Source organism: Macrosteles quadrilineatus, unplaced genomic scaffold, assembly GCF_028750875.1.
Source record: "Macrosteles quadrilineatus isolate MER2022 unplaced genomic scaffold, UCM_ALF_1.0 Scaffold_6__1_contigs__length_79288215, whole genome shotgun sequence".
NCBI classification, from domain to species: Eukaryota; Metazoa; Arthropoda; class Insecta; order Hemiptera; family Cicadellidae; genus Macrosteles; species Macrosteles quadrilineatus.
Window position 1 is genome coordinate 71,868,859 of NW_026542599.1, and position 19,418 is coordinate 71,888,276.

The following is a 19,418-nucleotide window of genomic DNA, read 5'->3' on the forward strand; positions in this document are numbered from 1 at the left end:
TCAATCCGAGAGATTAAATAGAAATCTCAAAATGATACTCAAAATCTATCATTCTCAAACCCAAAAGAAATGGGACGAAAATATACCTTTCCTTTGTATGGGATTGAACTCTGCATTACACGAAACTACAGGTGTGACTCCAGCTTATGCATTCCTTGGTAGAGAGTTAAACCATTCACTCAAACTACACTGGGACCTTGGCGATGAATGCTCGACTGAAACAGCCGAGGATAGAGTGAGTAAAATATTAGAACACTCTAAGAAAGCTCATCAAAAGATAAAGGAGAGATACAATAAAAATAGAAAACCGTCTCCATATACTGAAGGTGATCTGGTATTATACAAAAAATATACGCCTAGTAACAAAGCAAATAAAATCAGTCATAAGCTAACTCATACCTGGGATGGACCGTATACTGTAATTAAAGTATTAAATCAGGTAAATGTAAAAATCCGTCTGAATCGGGACCCATCCATTGCGAAAGTAGTTCATGTATGTCAGATAAAAAAGTATTATTCGAGAGATTAGGGAAAAAATCATTGTTGTTAATGCCTACGTTTGTTTGAGGGGGTACCGACTCGTTTTTTTTAAACACAATATTGTTAATTTTAAGGCGGTAACACCAAACCATTTTTTCCTCCAACAGTGAATAGTGTGAAGAGAAATGTCACCCGTCGCTGTGAGTGTTTTGGGAGACTCGCAAGGGGTCAGGCTGGTCAGAGTGGGCGGCGGACAACAATCAACTACACAACAATGGTCGATTGAACACAGTGTTGCTCACGGCGGATGGACTACTCAAGATCTCAAGTGCGCTATCAGAAACCAAGTGTCAGTGCTAAAACCCACATGCATAATTTTCATTGGAATTAATGACATTTTCAAATCCATTGCCCCAGAGAAAACCAAAATCAATATAAAGACAATTATCCGTTTACTGAAATCCCACAACAAAACCATCTACATTACCACCCTCCCTCCCACTTTACATACCCCCCATATTCAACCCAAAACTAAATCCTTAAATATTTTTATCCAGTCTTTAAATAATCCTCCATCCATTCAATCAATAAAATTCCATAAACTATTCCCACCATTCGCACCAATGAATCTATCATTATACAACAAGAAGTATCGAAATGGGAAGCCAGGCAACGTACACCTATCAAGTACAGGTTTCAAACAGCTGGTGCGCCACATCTCGATGACCACACTCGGCGCCACACACGAGTCGATGACCTACTCCCCACCCGCCCCACTCTATCGCCAACAGCTGATCGCCGATAGTGAACCATGAATGAACTGCTGCTGTCTGCTTCATTGAGTGCTAGGTAATTCTACAGTGTGGTTAAGCGTGCGCGTTTTTCACCACTCGTGTGGAGTAGATGTAAGTGGTAATTTGTGAGACACTTTGGTGTCAGGTATTGTCAGCTCTCCCATCTCAAATCGCTCTCGCCCTCAGTACAAATAGAAATAAGGCAAACAAATGAAATGGAAAAAAAATGGAAAATGGAAAAAAAAAGAGAAAATAAATGTTAAGCAAAAAAAAATAGAAATAAGAAAAAATGAAAAAAATTGTTTTAAAATAAAATTTTTCCCAGCATGTTTTTCACACTTTGAAAATATTAATATTGAATATTTATTATATGAGTATTATTAAAAAAAAATGTAAATGTGAAGAAATTGTTTCGTGTTTAAATGTATGTAAATTGTAACTGTGTAAATGTGAAACTGTTGTGTAAACGTCTCTCCGCCGTCACAAGCGTCGCGTCGCGCCGCCGGTTTGAAAATTGTCCCGGGTTGGACGAAGTCTTCTTGCGGACCTTGTGGTCGCTCGGGCCAATTTTTTTGGCAAGGGGGCATCATGTACCGATTCAAAATGAATGACCAAATGAAAATTCAAATCAAACTGAAAACGCGCGAAGGCAAGGACCAACAACGGCCAATCACGTGAGCGCGGAGGAACACCAATTTGCTGACTTGTGCGGACGTCTTTTTCTAACGGTCACTTGGGACCAAGCTCTGAGCCGCGATGTACGGAAATCTTTAAATTCTCCTTTTCAATTTGCAAAAATCACTTTTGGTAGTCGTAACGTGTATTTCGTCAACGAATCAATTGTTCGATTTCCGGAGTGCATTGATATCTAAAACCGTGAAACAGCATTTACTAAATTACGAATTGAAACAAAACGAGTCTTTAAATTCGACGTCGACCGGCAAAATTCGTCAGATTTGACCATTTTCGTAGAGCCTATCCCAAGTACAGTGTCGTAATTATATGTTTATGTGTCGTCAAAATTGTCTTCTGTGTATGTAAGTAAATGTTTTGTGTAAATTGTATTTATATCATTAGGAGAAGCCAATCTGTCCACATTCATATTTGTTTAATCATGTTTCTTGCAGGTTTCATGTCTTAGTGTGTAAATTCAGTCACATTGCTTTAGAATTATTGCCATTTACTTATTTTAAAATACATACTGTGATACATTTGTAGATATTGTTATATTAATAATTTGGGTAAATTTTTATACCAGTTAAATTTCATATTAGTTTTGTGCTTAAATTCAAATTATATTGTTAGGGTAATCAGCTGTCTGTCACGTAAAACTGTTACAATTTGTTCTTGCTTTAATATTTGGGTTTGAAATCACTTCAAAAATACATAAAGAGATCACTGAGAGTATTTGATTGGGTGCAAATTCAGGTTTCAATCAGAGCATTGTCCCGGTTGAAGGTTAGGTGTCAATACAGGCTACAAGGTAGGCTTCCATTAACGCCATAAAAATCATATTTTTAACTTAAATTAAACAAACGACTCAGTAGTCGTTTTGGTCCAGTTTGCTACTGAGCAACAAAGTGTGCTGTACACAGATATACGAATAGCCCCTTTGCACATAAGATCAACTGGCCAGTTGTAAGTAAATACCATACTTTGGGAAGCCTAATAGCCTAAAACAGATTGAATAAATTAAACCTAGGTTCCCGAGGCTCTGCTGTCAATATTTCAGGAAAGAAAGTCAAAAAGACCACAATCAATACTCTCTCACATTAAATTGAAGTGTAATTAGTAGAAACTGGAATATTATTAATTATAGCTGAAACTTGAATATTATTAATTTTAGCAGAAACTTGAATATTAATACTGATTATTTGTAATATTTGTATTATTTATAGTGATAATACACAAAGCTTATTCTTTCATCAATTTTATTAATTCTCCTGTGTTAATCTTTTCAAGGTAATCGGCTTAACCGGACAATTGCAATAAAGTACAATATCATTAAGTAGTCAATTGACACAAAATTTATTATATATTGGTTCATCAATATTTTGCATAATCGTTTCAATATTTCAGAGTCAAAACCAATGTTTTAACAAAGTTTCAACAAAGAGTGTAATTTTGCATTCAGAGTATTTGATATACTTTTTATTGCATCTTAAGAAGTGTTACGTTTAAGATTATTGAAAGCACTTTCAGGAGGACATATCAGACCTCTCAACGGTCCATAAATCGGACTTCTGGGATACACAATTATCAGGGCTCAATACAACACCTTACTTCCACTGCCGGCTCTGTGATTGGTCCTCAGTTGTCTGATCAACTAAATTAAATTCATTGAAACCCCACCAGGGGGCAACTTTTTGATGTACTCACACCTATATGGAATAGCCAAATTGCATTACATAAAGGTGTGAGGCGATTTTAGTGATGGAATGATCAATTAATGTAAAGAGTATATTTTGAAGTAATAAGTAAGTAAAGAACGTTTATTTTTTTCTTTACAGAATATGTAAAAGAGGATGTAGTTCAATTGCGAAAATTTGACCTACACTAATCCGGGGCTCGGGTTGGTCATAAACCAGTAGTTCAATTGCGACAATTGGAACTACAGCAAACTAACCCGAGTCTCGAGTTGGCCATAAACCAGTTCAATTGCGACAATTGGAACTACACTAATCCGGGTCTCGAGTTCGCCATAAACCAGTAGTTCAATTGCGGCGATTGGAACTACACTAATCCGGGTCTTGGGTTGGTCATAAACCAGTAGTTCAATTGCGACAATTGGAACTACACTAATCCGGGTCTTGAGTTGGTCATAAACCAGTAGTTCAATTGTGACAAGACGGCTGGTTAAGATATCTCTCTAAATTGTAAAGTGCATAGCAGCGTACAAAAGCCAGTCAACCAAAATGATAAAAAAAAATGGGACTTCTGAGCGAGTAAGAAGTTAAAGTAGTTTGTGGCAGTTATAGGGAAGCGTCATAGTGATGTATCCACTATATTATGTGATTAATAGTTACATATATAATCGGTAACCATAGCTGTTGGTGTAAGTTTGTCTTGTTATCCTGACACTGTACAGGTCAATTGGGAGTGGCCAATGAGTTTCCGATGTCCTCTTCAAAGCAACAGTATTTGCATATGATACGGTAAAAACCCATAGGCTTTATACACTCAAAAACATTATAACATGTTTATACATGGAATTTCTCATTTATTAAAACTCTTCCTTAAAAAAATACAGTCGGCATTAATTTATTTAGTCATTTGTTAACTGTTTGTACTCTCGTTTCTATTCAGTAAGCGCGTTATAGCCAAGCCAGTGCTTTGTAGCCATGTATAGCCAGCAATCTCCAAACTGGCAAAGCCGCGCACTACTCCAGCTGTTAAATGTCAAATATAATAACCTTTGACTATTAATACTATACTTCGGCCGCTTAGAAAACGACCTGTGCGCTAATGGTTACATTCCATCCCCATGTTAAAGTTGTAGTTAGGTTTTTAATAAAATTTGTCTTAGTTGATGTGAGCCACCTACAGATTGCGCTAATCTGAATTACTGATTTCTGCCGATTACATGATGGTTTTTACCAAGTCAAACTGATGGAATGACTTATTATGAGCTATAGCAACTGTTGTGACCCAGCAACTATGTCGGTAACAAAAAATAAGGCACAAAATAGAGTTTTAGACACTAGCAGTAGTGGAGAACTACCGGTTTAACAGCACTTGGGGCGTTTTTTCCCATAAGAATAACATGGGGATCATTTTTTGGCCACCAAAACCAAAAATCCTGATCTTTGCCTAAATATCCCTATATAATTGTCAAACCTTATTTCTTACTTATTCCCTATAAATATATTCGATATTAAGCTAAAAAAGCTATTTCTTACATTTATTTACCCTTACAAGTGTACATTTAGAGTAGATACAATAGGACAATATGACCTCACTTTAGGCACGTTTTCCCCATAAGAATAACATGGTGAGCTTTTTTTGACCACTTTTTTAAAAATCCAGCTCTCGGCCAATACAAGCCTATATTAATGTTCAATACCATTGTATAACACTATTAAAATTTCAAATCCACATCCATTCACAAGTATATTCTCAAAATCATCAACTTGACAGTGCGAGGTTTGTACGCGAACTCGGGCGCGCTCCCGGCTCACGGCGCGGGCATGCTCCGGGCTCTCGCTCCTGACCCATGGTTGGTCTTCTCGTCTCTAGTGGTAGCTCTTGATTAAGTCCTGGGTGGGTGACCTCCTGTTGAAGTAATTTCTAGTTAAATTGTTAAAAATCTTTAATTTCTAGTTAAAAATTTTGAAAATTTCAAAAATTTTGAAATTTTCGAAAAGTCTATAAATAGAAGTGACATCCGGGTGATATTTCATTCTGGACCATGAGGCCCACCTGTCAACACTGCTCCGTGTCGCTCTCCACCAAAAGTAACCTGATTCGCCACTACAAGGTAATTCATCAAATGAAGGTGAAACTGTGCAAAGTTTGCAATTTAATCTGTGATAATAACGTGGCTTTAAAATCTCATATATTACAAAGACACAAAAGTTGTAATTTTTGTAAAAGAAATGTTGTTGGACATTTTAAAAGACATGTCAATTCTTGTAACAATTGTCCATACACAATGATAAAATTTGTTGGTGAATCGATTAGAGTTGACCTTGAAAGTACTCTGAAGTCTTATCCTCTGCCAATAAAATGGACTTTAGTTAGGAGAATCAAATTTATAAAATATTCAATGGATCAAAATGGAAAATTAGTTAATGAAAAAGAATGTATTGCAGATTTTAGAAGCCTTACTACCTTAACTATTGAGAAGAGAGATTTAAAGCCTCAAATTGAAAATGCACTTTTAAAGATTGATGCGTCGATTCATAAATATCAAGCCCAAGGCAGTGGATGGATATATGACCATACTAAATATTGGCAGTTGCATGTTTATAAGTATAAGCCTTTAACTCCAAAGTCATATATCCCCACACCAAAAAGTATTCAATCAAAACATGCAGTTTTAAATATAAAAAATTCTGATAATAAATGCTTCCTTTGGTCAATTTTAGCAGCTTTATATCCAAGGAACTCTAATGAAAGTGCTAATAGAGTCTCTAATTATGTACCCTATGAAAGTCAGTTGAATATGACAAACATAAAGTATCCTGTGAAAATATCTGATATAGATAAATTTGAAATACAAAATAACATAAGTGTTAATGTATTTGGGGTTGAATATGATAAATTTATATATCCATTAAGAACAACTAAACTAAATAGTAATATTCATATAGATTTATTATTATTACAAGAAGGTCGTAAATTACATTACTGTTTAATTCGTGATTTTGATAAGTTAATGTTCCACTCTACAAAAGATGACCATAAGAAGTATTTTTGTAAGTTGTGTTTACAACATTTTTACACTAATGATATATTAGAACGTCATGCAACATATTGTAAAAACTTTGATGCCCAACGAGTGGAAATGTCTAAACAAGATACATTACAATTTAAAAATTATAAATATCAACTTAAAGCCCCATTTGTAATTTATGCTGATTTTGAGTGCTTTATAAACTCAAACAAGCATATTCCATCGGGTTTTGCATTTGTTGTAGTAAAAGATTCTAAGATTATTTCTGAAGAGTTATATAGTGGCGAAAATGTTATGGACGTGTTTTTCAAAAGGTTATTTGAGACTTATGACTTCATTAAAAGTCAAATGGCGATATATATTCCCCTTGTAATGACTCCTGAGCAAGAGGCATCTTTCCAAAACTCAACACATTGTCATATTTGTGAAAAGCCTCTATATTTTGATAGGGTACGAGAACATTGTCATTCAAATGGCCAATACCGTGGAGCTGCCCACAATGATTGTAATTTAAACTATAAAGTAACAAAGAAAATACCAGTATTCTTCCATAACTTGAAAAATTACGATGGACATTTAATAATGCAACACTTGGGAAAATATAATCGTAAATTAAATTGCATAGCCAAAGATATGGAAAAGTACATTTCATTCTCTGTTGATGATTTAGTATTTTTAGATTCCTATAACTTTCTGTCCCTTCCATTATACAAATTAGCTTCCAATTTAAATACATTTAGATTTATAGACAATCCACTACTACAACGCAAAGGTGTATTTCCCTATGAATATATGACAGGACCAGATAAGTTTGCAGAGTCTCTACCTCCAATTGAAAAATTTTACAGTACTTTAACTAAAGAACATATCTCTCCCATCGAATATGAACATGCAAAACATATCTGGACCCATTTTAATATACATAATTTACAAGAATATCATGATTTATATCTTAAAACAGATGTATTGCTACTGGCTGATGTGTTTGAGACATTTAGAGACCTGTGTTTAAAGGATTACAAACTTGACCCCGTACACATGTATTCACTTCCAGGACTAACATGGGAAGCCTGTCTTAGAATGACTGGCATAAAATTACAATTATTTCAAGATATTGACATGCATTTGTTCATAGAAAGTGCAATCAGAGGAGGAGTCAGTATGATTTCCACACGTTACGCTAAAGCCAATAATAGATATATGGGTGAACATTATGACCCCAAACAAGAGAGTGTGTATTTAGTATATTTAGATTGTAACTCGCTATACTCCACAGCTATGTGTGAGACACTACCCGTGGATGGATTTCGTTGGACGAATGAGATAGACTACAAAATATACAAAAACAATCAAAATGATGAGTTTGGATACATTTTAGAAGTTGATTTAAAATATGATAAAAGCTTACATGATTTACATAATGACTATCCATTAGCACCTGAGAAAATGAATGGCAAATTAATACCTAATTTAAATGACAAAACTAAATATATTTTACATTATAAAGCATTACAAAAATATGAAGAATTGGGTTTGATTGTTACAAAATACCATAGAATTTTAAAATTTAGACAGTCTAAATGGCTTGCGCCCTATATTAATTTTAATATTGAAAAACGCAAATGTGCTAAAAATGATTTTGAAAAAGACTTTTACAAATTGTTAAATAATAGTCTCTTTGGTCGAACAATTATGAACCAACGCAAGTTTCGTGATATATATCTCAAGGATGAGTCACTATTAACTAAATATGTCACTAATCCAAGGTTCGACTGTAGCAAAAAGTTCGATAACAATTTACATGCTATACATTTAAATAAATTAGTTGTAAAGTTTAATAAGCCGATATATTTAGGAATGACCATTTTAGATATCAGTAAAGTAATAATGTATGATTTCCACTATAATTATATGTCAAAATTTAAGAACAAAAGATTTCTTATGACAGATACAGATTCTTTAATGTATTCTATAGTTACAGAGGACTTTTACAAGGAAATAGAATGTGACTTGCACTTTTTTGATACCTCTGGATATAGTAAAGACCATTTCTTATACTCTGATAAAAATAAAAAAGTCACTGGCAAGTTTAAAGACGAATTAGATGGTCATATTATGTATGAATATTGTGGTTTAAGACCAAAGTTATATTCTTATATTCCTCTAAAATGGTTATATGAAGAAGACAAGCAAGCTTTAGAGGTCAAAAAAGCTAAAGGAGCTGATGGTGCTACAGTTAAACATCTCCTCAGACATCAACATTATTTAAACTGTCTTGCAACTGGGCAAGATTATTATGAGAATGTGACAAGAATTAAATCTACAAATCATCATCTTCAAACCTTAACTATGAATAAGAAATTACTATCGTTTGACGATGACAAGAGGTTTATTCTGGAAGATGGCATCAATACTCTTGCGCTTGGTCATTATAAAATTGATCAAACATAAATCTATATTTGCCATTATTCTTTGACCTTTCTTTGTCTATTACAAAAAAGCCATATTTAGTTTTATCCCAACATTGATGACAGAGATTTCTAAATTGGTTAAATGAAAAGTCATTACCAACATGATTGTTATATACATGTTTTAAATTTAAATCATCTTGTTTAAATAATATTAGGAAATTTACATTATCACGTAAATGTTTATGTACTTTGCTGTAAGATTGACACAAGTAAAAACAGTTAATATTTTTATGTCGACCCATTGAAAAAAATTGTGTAATATTTTGACTATTTATGTCATCAAATACAACAACTGACTGTGATTTTACATCATTTGGTGTGATTTCACAGTCAGTAAACGTGTGTAATTTCACTTCATCACACAAACTAAATATTTCAATTATTTTTTTATATTTTTCTTGTTCTAAAGATTTAGATATTAAATATAAGTTTGTAAATTTTAATCCTTCCTTTTTCACAATTAAATTGTAAATTACAACCGTCTTCCCACTTCCACTTGGACCACAAATAACACATCGAATATTGGTAGGAAATAGACCCAACTTCTTTGGTATATTTTCCTTAGTATGTACTATTTTAAATTTATGTTTTTGTTGAATAAAAGACATTTTTTATATAATAAAAATGGTGAAAAATAATAAGAAAACATGTAAAAAGGGCAAAGGTTTATTCTTAAAGCCTTACAGGGGTCGAGGGTTATTGAATACTCTTATAAATAATCTTCCATTTCCACTTCACATACCATCATATCGGTACTGTGGACCTGGAACAAATATACGTCAAAATTTAGCCAAAAATGTACCTCCAAAAAATAAGCTAGACTCTTATTGTAAAGAGCATGACATATTCTACATGAATAATCCCGATACCGCTGCTCGGAACAAAGCAGACATGAGATTAGCAGACTTAGCTTGGACTAGAGTAACGGCAAATGACGCAAATCTTGCTGAAAGAGCTGCAGCTTATGCGGTGACAAATTTGATGAAGGCAAAAGCAAAAATGGGAATGGGATTAAAATTTAATAAAAAAGATGGACAACTACCAGCTGTTAGAGGCCGCAAAAGACGTGCCTCACTTCCGGGGGGTGTACCTAAAAAACGAGCTAAAAAATCTAACACCAAAAGTAAAAGAGTGCGGAATAGTTAATTTAGACAGTTCATCTGGCACACATTGGACAGCATATCGTAAAAATAAAGATATTGTAATTTATTTTGACCCATTTGGAATCCAACCTCCAAAAGAAGTAATTAAATATTTTGAGGGACATAAAATATTCTATACAACCGATCAAATACAAGATTTAAATAGTTCTATTTGTGGAATTTTATGTTTATCATTCATAAAAAATTTTTGTTTATAAAAATGGATTCATTTACTATAACATTTTCGGGTACAGAGCCAGAGCTAAAGTCAGTGTTCTTTCCTCCCATAGAATTAAATGATGATTATGTAATTGGATTAGTAGATTTTCAAAGTTATAATTCTATATTTAATGTAAAAAAACCACTTAATACTTTAACATATTACAAAGTAGAGAAAAAAACATTACCAAAGGGAGAGATCTTAGTTGATGATTTAAACCAGTTATTAGATGGTAAACTTAAAGTTATAATACATAAGAATGGAGAAGCATTAATTAATACTAAAGTCAAACTTTTATTCAAAGGGCTTATTCCAAAATTAAATCAACTTAAAGGCAACAAATTAACCATTGAAGAAGGTGATGATGTTTTCTATTATGACCACAAAGCTCCAGTTACAATAGAAATTTCTGAAGGAACATATGAGGTGGTTGAGCTTGCAAAGGAAATTCAAAAGCAAATCCCAGACTTTTTCCTTACAGCTAATAATAAAACTATGAAAGCGACATTACTTTCTAGCCACGTGTTTGATTTTACAAAACCATGTTTAGGGTCTGTTTTATTGGGATTTAAAGGTGTTTCTACTCCTGGTGTTCAGTTTGAATCTACAAATAAAATAAACATTAATAATGTAAATGTGATTAGAGTAAAATGTAATATTGCAAACGGGTCCTATTTAAACGGAAACAAATCACACACCATACATAGCTTTTATCCAGAAGCTCCTCCTGGCTACAAAATTATTGAAGTTCCAAGAAATATTATATATTTTCCTGTAAATAAGAGAAGTTTAGATGTTGTCAGTATTACATTTGCCGATCAGCATGACAAGGCAATTGACTTTAATGGAGAAGAAACTACAATTACTTGTCATATAAAAAAGATATGAGAATTTATAAGAATTTATCTATAAGTGTACAAAATGCTAGGTTCCTACGATCAATAGGACTAAAGTTAAAATTTTCTATTAATAAAAATGGAAGATTTTCTAGACGTTACAGGGAAATCCCAATTCGACGATAGTGTGGTTAAAATTACAAATCACTCCTATGTTCCCCACAACACTTTGGCAATAAATAATTCTGATGAAATTCGAATATGTATTAATAATCAAGATTTGCTAACTCTCCCGTGTAGGAGTTATCTGTATATTAAGGGAGAAATTGAAAATCATGATAAAGGTCATTTTATAAATAATGCATTTGCATTCTTATTTGATGAAATTAGATATGAAGTCGCAGGTAAAGAAATAGACATTGTAAGAAACCCAGGAATTTCTAGTCTTATGAAAATATTGAGCTCTTACAATAAAACTACTAAATTGTCAAATGTGGCATTTGATTCTGACACGAATTTAAAAGAGTTCCATAAAAGTGGCAAGTTTAGTACTTGTTTGCCATTAGAACTGTTAATGGGTGTATTTGAGGATTTTAATAAGGTATTAGTAAATGTCAAACAAGAATTGGTGTTAAAAAGATCCAAAAATGATTTGAATTGTATATTAACAACCACTAGTGCTCCAGCCAGTGGCACTGCTGATGTGATTCCTAAAATTACACTTAACTCAATTCAATGGGTGATGCCACATGTAATACCATCAGATGGGGAGAAGTTACAATTACAAAAGATGTTACTGCAAAATAAAAATTTGCAAATTGCATTTAGAAGCTTAGAGTTGCATGAACTTCCATCATATCCCAATACTACAAGACATACATGGTCAGTAAAGACATCTTCAAGTTTGGAGAAGCCTAGGTATATTATATTTGGTTTCCAAACAGCTAGGGATAATAGTGCACGAAAAAGAACTGATGAATTTGATCACTGTAAGTTAAAAAATCTCAAAGTATTTCTAAACTCTGAATATTATCCTTATAGTGATTTAAATCTCGACTTTGAAAATGGAGATGTCTCTAAAGCTTATGAGATGTTTATGAGGTTTAGAGAGACTTACTATAATACTATCCCAGATCCTATGATTAGTAGGGCTGAGTTTATGAAGAAATATCCACTAATTGTAATAGACTGTTCTAGACAGAACGAAACAGTGAAGGAAGGAATTGTTGATATTAAATTAGAGATTGAAACTGCAGAAAATGTGCCAGCAAATACATCTGCATATTGTTTGATAATACATGATAAAGTGTTTGAGTACAATCCTTTGTCAAATGAGATAAATAAAATGTAAATAAAAGATGAAAAACATTCAACAAGAATTGGTTGACTCTGCAAATCAAATACGAGAGAAATATAGAGCTTTAAAACGTGGCAAGTTTCTAGAGGCTGAAGAGAGGTTCCAAACATTCCAACCTTTAATAGAGCCATTACAAGAATTAAAAAAAATCGCCAAAACAGAGAGGCCTCGAATGGAGATTCTCCCAATGACTCCATCTAGAATACCAATAATACCAAGATTACAACCATTACAACAATCTACTCCACAGAAATTAGATTTTGGTCTTTTAGCATCAGACTATTTAGGAAATTACCTCAGTAAAAGTAGTATGACAGACACTACATATGGTATTAGACGAGAAGCAAATAAATTTTTTATTGGAAATAAGGAAGTTGATATTGCCAATGATGATGTTACAATTGCAAATAAAACCTACAAGGGGACAAAAGGTTTGTGGCAATTGTTAACTTTAAAAGAACCTGAGGATTATACTCCGGCTGATTTGCAAAATTATAAAGAAATTTTGGAAGCTACAAATGGACATTTAAAGAGTTACAAAGATGGTGCACCAATTTCAAGTAATAGACATACTAAATATCTTAATATAATTAAACCTCTTTTTAAATCTGTTGGTGAAGGTTTGAGACAAGTGACTGGTAAGAAAATAGACTATATTTATTGGGATGATCCTAATGAGCTTGTAGATAGGTTAAGACTTCTTTGGCTAAGTCGCCAAGCCGGTAACTCAGGAGTGGATAATGAAATAGATTCCATTATTGAGGAATTGAGAGAAAGTGGAATTATTTATTAAATAAAAATATGTTTATAGATAAATTTTATCGTTTATATAATCCATATAATAAGCCTGCAGAACCCAGGGCTAGTAGTGAACCTACTTTAAATTTACAAGACGATAGTTGGAATGGTTTAAACCGTAAAATTGGTAATGTTAAAGATGGGGAGTTTGTAGATGATGTATCAACTTTGGGACAGACATTAACTAGAAAAGGTGATGTCTTCTTACAAGGTAAAACTAAATATGAGTTTTTAGAATCCAAGAATAAAAATTGGAATGCTAAAAAACAGAAAATTACTAATGTGGAAAAAGGTGAAAGTTTAGATGATGTGCCCACTTTACAACAGACTTTAATACGTAAAGATGGTGGTACATTTGTACAAGACAATAATAATTATGAATTTTTAGAATCAGAAAATGGTGTTTGGAATGCTAAGAAACGGAAAATTACTAATGTAGAAAAGGGTGAAAGTTTAGATGATGTGCCCACTTTACAACAGACTTTAATACGAAAAGAAGATGGTAAATTTGTACAAGACAATAATAATTATGAATTTTTAGAATCAGAGAATAGTATTTGGAATGCTAAGAAACAGAAACTTAGCAATTTGATGGAAGGTACAGATAGTAAAGATGCTGTGAATGTTTCACAAGTTCCAAAAATGGAAGCAGGCTATTGGAGTTTTAATAATAAAAGGTTAGTACATGTTAAACCTGCCATTGATGACACTGACTGTGTTACAAAAGAACAGACTATAACTTTTGATAAAAAACTATATTGTTGGGATGCCAAAAAACAATTTATAAGAAATCTACCAGAGGGGAAACATTTGGATGATATTTGTCTAATGTCACAAGCTATGCGTTATGATGGATCAAAATTTGTATATGGAGAGAAAAATTTTAATTTGATGGAATACAATCCTGATTTATTAGTTGCTGACCCCACATCCTTAAGTGGATTTAAGTATATAGATAATAGACCATATATACCAGAAAACTATGTATTTAAAAGAATGGAAGATAATCTATTGATTGGGGCTAATGGTGATGTATTTAGAGTTACAGGAAAGGATGATGTTATAAAAAATGAATGAAATTGCATACGAACTTCATAAGCCTGCAAGAAAGAATTTCATTAGAAGGTCTTTTAAAGTATTGGGTATAAACGAAACCATACAAATAGATTTAATTGATATGCAAAACTATGCTAGAGAAAATTCTGGCAATAAATATATTTTAACTTTAATAGATACATTTTCTAAAAAAGCTTATGCTGCTCCACTAAAGAATAAGACAGGGTTAGTGGTTACAGAAGCCATTAAAACCATTCTACCAAAGGGGGTTAAAAACATTCAATCTGACAATGGAAAAGAATTTTTTAATAAACATTTTAGCAAACTAATGAAAAACTTAAATATTAATCACTATCACACATTTTCTACAACTAAGGCTGCAATTGTGGAGAGGTTTCAGAGAACTTTAAAGAATTGGTTATATAGGGAATTTAGTGCTCAAGGTAGTTATAAATGGTTGGATTTACTTCCAAAGTTAATTCGAAAATATAATAATAAGGTGCATAGATCTATAGGTATGAAGCCTAACCAAGTGAATATTAAGAATAGTAAATATGTGCATGAGAGGTTGACTTCTAAAGTAGTGCAAGTTAAAAAGCCAAGATATAAGGTGGGTGATAGTGTGAGGATTTCCAAGTATAAACATGTTTTTAGTAAAGGATATACTCCAAATTGGACAGGTGAGCTATTTACAATAGCAGAAGTTAAAAATACAAAGCCTGTGACTTATATCTTGAAAGATGAAAATGGTAATATAATCAGGGGAGGCTTCTATACAGAGGAGTTGTTAAAGACCAAGTATAAAGACATGTATTTAGTAGAGAAGGTAATTAGGAGGAAGGGTGATTTATTGTATGTCAAATGGCTTGGGTTCCCAAGTAGCCAGAACTCGTGGATTTCCAATAAGGATGTCCAAGGGAGCATGCCATGAGCCGGGAGCGCGCACGAGTTCGCGTACAAACCTCGCACTGTCAAGTTGATGATTTTGAGAATATACTTGTGAATGGATGTGGATTTGAAATTTTAATAGTGTTATACAATGGTATTGAACATTAATATAGGCTTGTATTGGCCGAGAGCTGGATTTTTAAAAAAGTGGTCAAAAAAAGCTCACCATGTTATTCTTATGGGGAAAACGTGCCTAAAGTGAGGTCATATTGTCCTATTGTATCTACTCTAAATGTACACTTGTAAGGGTAAATAAATGTAAGAAATAGCTTTTTTAGCTTAATATCGAATATATTTATAGGGAATAAGTAAGAAATAAGGTTTGACAATTATATAGGGATATTTAGGCAAAGATCAGGATTTTTGGTTTTGGTGGCCAAAAAATGATCCCCATGTTATTCTTATGGGAAAAAACGCCCCAAGTGCTGTTAAACCGGTAGTTCTCCACTACTACTAGCGCAATCTGTGACTGGCTTACACAACTACATTCTTTTTTAGTAAAAAATTGGCGACAGCTAATCCATATAGATGGGATGTCTTCTATAATAACTAAAAAATGCAATATAAATGTACGGAAAGTAAATAAAAGAAACGTCTTATAACACTTAAAACATATACAGGGTGTTCATCTGAAAACTTTCCATGTATGTTGTGTGCAAAGGTAAAGGTTTTTTACACTTGTTTGTTCTCATTACCCCATAATTTGGAACATGCCAAATCCAATAAAGTTATTTTCAATTTTCAAAAATGCCCCAAAAGGACTCAATTTGAGGGGTATTTTTGCACCAAAATGATTTGGATCATCAGACCTTTAAATTGATGTATCACACAACCCATGTTTACATTTGAAAATTTCTCAAAAAGCACCCCTACTTCCCAAATTGGGCCCTTTTGGGGCATTTAAAAAATATGAAAATAATTTTATTGGATTTGGCATGTAAAAATTAGGGGGAAATGAGAACAAACAAGTGTTAAAAGCCTTACCTTTGCACACAACAGATATGGAAGGTTTTCAAATGAACACCCTGTATTTACTATTATACTGTTACTCACAAGACGGTAAATTTACAAACAAGATGGTAAGTGGTTATATTTACCGTATATTTACCGTCTTGTGCGTAACTGTATAAGAGTAAATATTTGTTTTAAGTGTTATAAGACGTTTCTGTTATTTATTTTCCGTAAATTTAACACATTCAATGCTAATCAAGAAGTTATTTAACATAAATGTCAACGAGATTCGTTGGCTTAGTCAAACAATCTATTAATGGGCCCAGAGTCGCAAATATCACTATCGAACAACCCTCTTTACAAAGGATAGGTCTAATAATCTACGTTTACAATACTTATCTTTGGGCAACTTCCTATAATTTATCATGTTTAGACATATTTATTCATATAATATATTACAGCAGCCTACCAAAAATTGTCATTTCATTTTTTTTTTCAGATAAAAGCATATAAAGAAAGTGGTAAGTATTTACGATTAGAATTATAACACTATTTTGGGCAAGAAGTCAAATATAACGTTTACGGTCTACTTGTTTATTTATGTATTGTATCACTCTGTCTTTTGTAAGTTAGAATGGTATCAATAGTAATAAATCCAGCTACCCCCTCCCCCAATCATAATTAATAAATAAACACACACCACTAAACCCAACCACAACAAAACACCCGGCAAACCTCGAACCACTCACACAACCATGCTGTCTCAAAAACAACACCCAACCTACCTTCCCCTAATCAGCGGCTGCGGCAGAATTGCAATTTGTTATTACACTTTTTCATTATTTACACGTAGCTGCCGTGGCCGCAATCCTTTCCCTGACTGAATAGGACTTAGTCCTGGAAAAGCCTCAGTCCAGTAGGATTTCAGAGCCCTGGACTGGAACTTCACACAAAATATATAACAACCTTTAGTCAAACTAGATTTATCATCTACAATTGTTGTAAGGATATAATTGAGAAATTGTTCTCTTTATTTCTCAGATTTAATATATTTCTTGTAAACTTCTGGGTTCTATAGATCTGTTATCATAATTGGGAACGTTTAAAATACACTTTAAAAGATATTTTTATTCAATTTATTAAAATAAATTTGCCGTATTTTATAGTGGAGTTATTACCATCGCGCCAATATGAAGTCATAGAATATCACCTATATGGTGATCCCGTTGGAGACCCTGTCTTCACCGATTTCAAAACTGATCAAAACCTCAAGCTCAAGTGCCAACAATACAACAAGATCCCGGCCGAAGATTCTACAATAGCAGTAGGATTTATAATGTATGATGAAGATATAATATTGGAAAAGTTATCCCTTGACACTTGTACGAGCGGAGTTGAAGGAATATACATCAACAGAAGGAAAATAAAGACTTACAAAGATTATATAAAAATATTTACACTTGTGTTTAAAAAAAGAGATGGAAACTGCTTTAAAATGGACATTAATTATTTTATTAATGGTATTAACGAAGATGTTGTTATTACTCGGTACGCTCCTGGTAGAGTCAATTGTCCAGATGATTGGACTAGTGACGCAGCCTTGGAAGTGCAAGATACAAGAGTGCCTTAGTACAAGATTTACTGGGTTTCTCGGATAGACTCATCTGATGAAAAAGATTAATCAACTAAATAAAAACATGTTGACATATTATTAGCTTATTTAAACCCTAGCATAATTGGTTGCAGATTCCAAAGAGAAACTATTAATGGATAAAATATTAGTTCGATATTATATCGACTCAGATATACTTTTCACATGCCATAAATATCGATTGTATGATTTTTATAACACTTCGCTGCGGTGGTTAAGTTACGTAAGTTCTACTTAGTTTAGGTTATGATAATAACAAACAAGATAACATAAAAACATTTAGCAAACTATCAAAGAAAGACGTCAGATAGATTTTTTTCTTATTTTTGCATAAGTTCCTAAACTAAACACAACTTCCAACCGTATCTAAACAACGCAGCTCACTGCACTGTAAAAGTGTTACTGAGTTTAAATAAAAAAAAAACTGAATTTGTAAATTTTTCAATAAGTTCAGCTGAAAAAATAAGAACTATTTCCTTTTGAATGATGTTAAGATCATGTCAAGTTCTTGGGATTGGTGCTCGACAGAAACCTGTGTTTTCATGCCCATATTGACACTGTGTGTAGAGGGATTTCTCCAGGAATCTTTCTACTCTGCCAACTTTCTAAGTTGGCAAAATGTGATGTTTTAATTACAGCATATAACGGAGTAATTTTCCACACCTGATATACGCAGTGCCGGTGTGGGGGTGCGAGAGTGGGAAAATGTCTTTCATCCTCTTCCGGCTTCAGAAGAAGGCAGTTAGGATAATCTTTGGTTTGAATAGAAGAACATCTTGCAGACAGTACTTTTCTTCACCACAAATTTTAACATTTCCCTCAATATACATTTTGGAAAAATTGATTCTCATCTAGAAGAACCTTCACCAATATCAAACTTCACATACTCATTCATATTCACCACGTAACAATTCACATCTTAAATTACCATCTCACTCAACGTAATTTTTTAAGAGACACTTCAATTACAACGGCATTAAACTTTTCAATCTACTTCCTCCCTACCTTCAGCTGGAGCCGGACTTGGTCCGCTTCAAAAGGCAAGTAAAAAAATACTCCTGGTCAAGAGTTGCTACAGTGTCCGTGAATGTGTCGTTGATGGGTTTAGTTAAGATTGAGAAGGCTTGTGATTCATTAATCTTGTTAGATTTAAGAACAATGGTTTTATTTAAATTTTTAGACGTAACGATGAATTTTGTTTGACATGACCAATGCAAATCTGTTTTTGTTACTTTGGTTGAATAAAGGGGTTATTGAGTTAATCAAGGGCATTTCATATGGAAAAAGTTGCTACTATACTGTAAAATAGTTGGATTTAT

At 33.1% G+C, this 19,418-nt stretch overlaps 1 protein-coding gene across 1 annotated transcript in view; it reads left to right on the forward strand.

The window, feature by feature from the left end:
• LOC128996344 (uncharacterized) overlaps nt 1–18,125 on the forward strand; it is a 29,979-nt gene extending 11,854 nt beyond the window's left edge. Inside the window, exons 4-5 of the mRNA XM_054421612.1 lie at nt 16,948–16,969; nt 17,615–18,125. Coding sequence (XP_054277587.1) covers nt 16,948–16,969; nt 17,615–18,078 — 486 coding nt within the window. The 3' untranslated portion in view covers nt 18,079–18,125. The remainder of the gene's footprint in view (nt 1–16,947; nt 16,970–17,614) is intronic.
• Nucleotides 18,126–19,418: the final 1,293 nt, after the last annotated feature.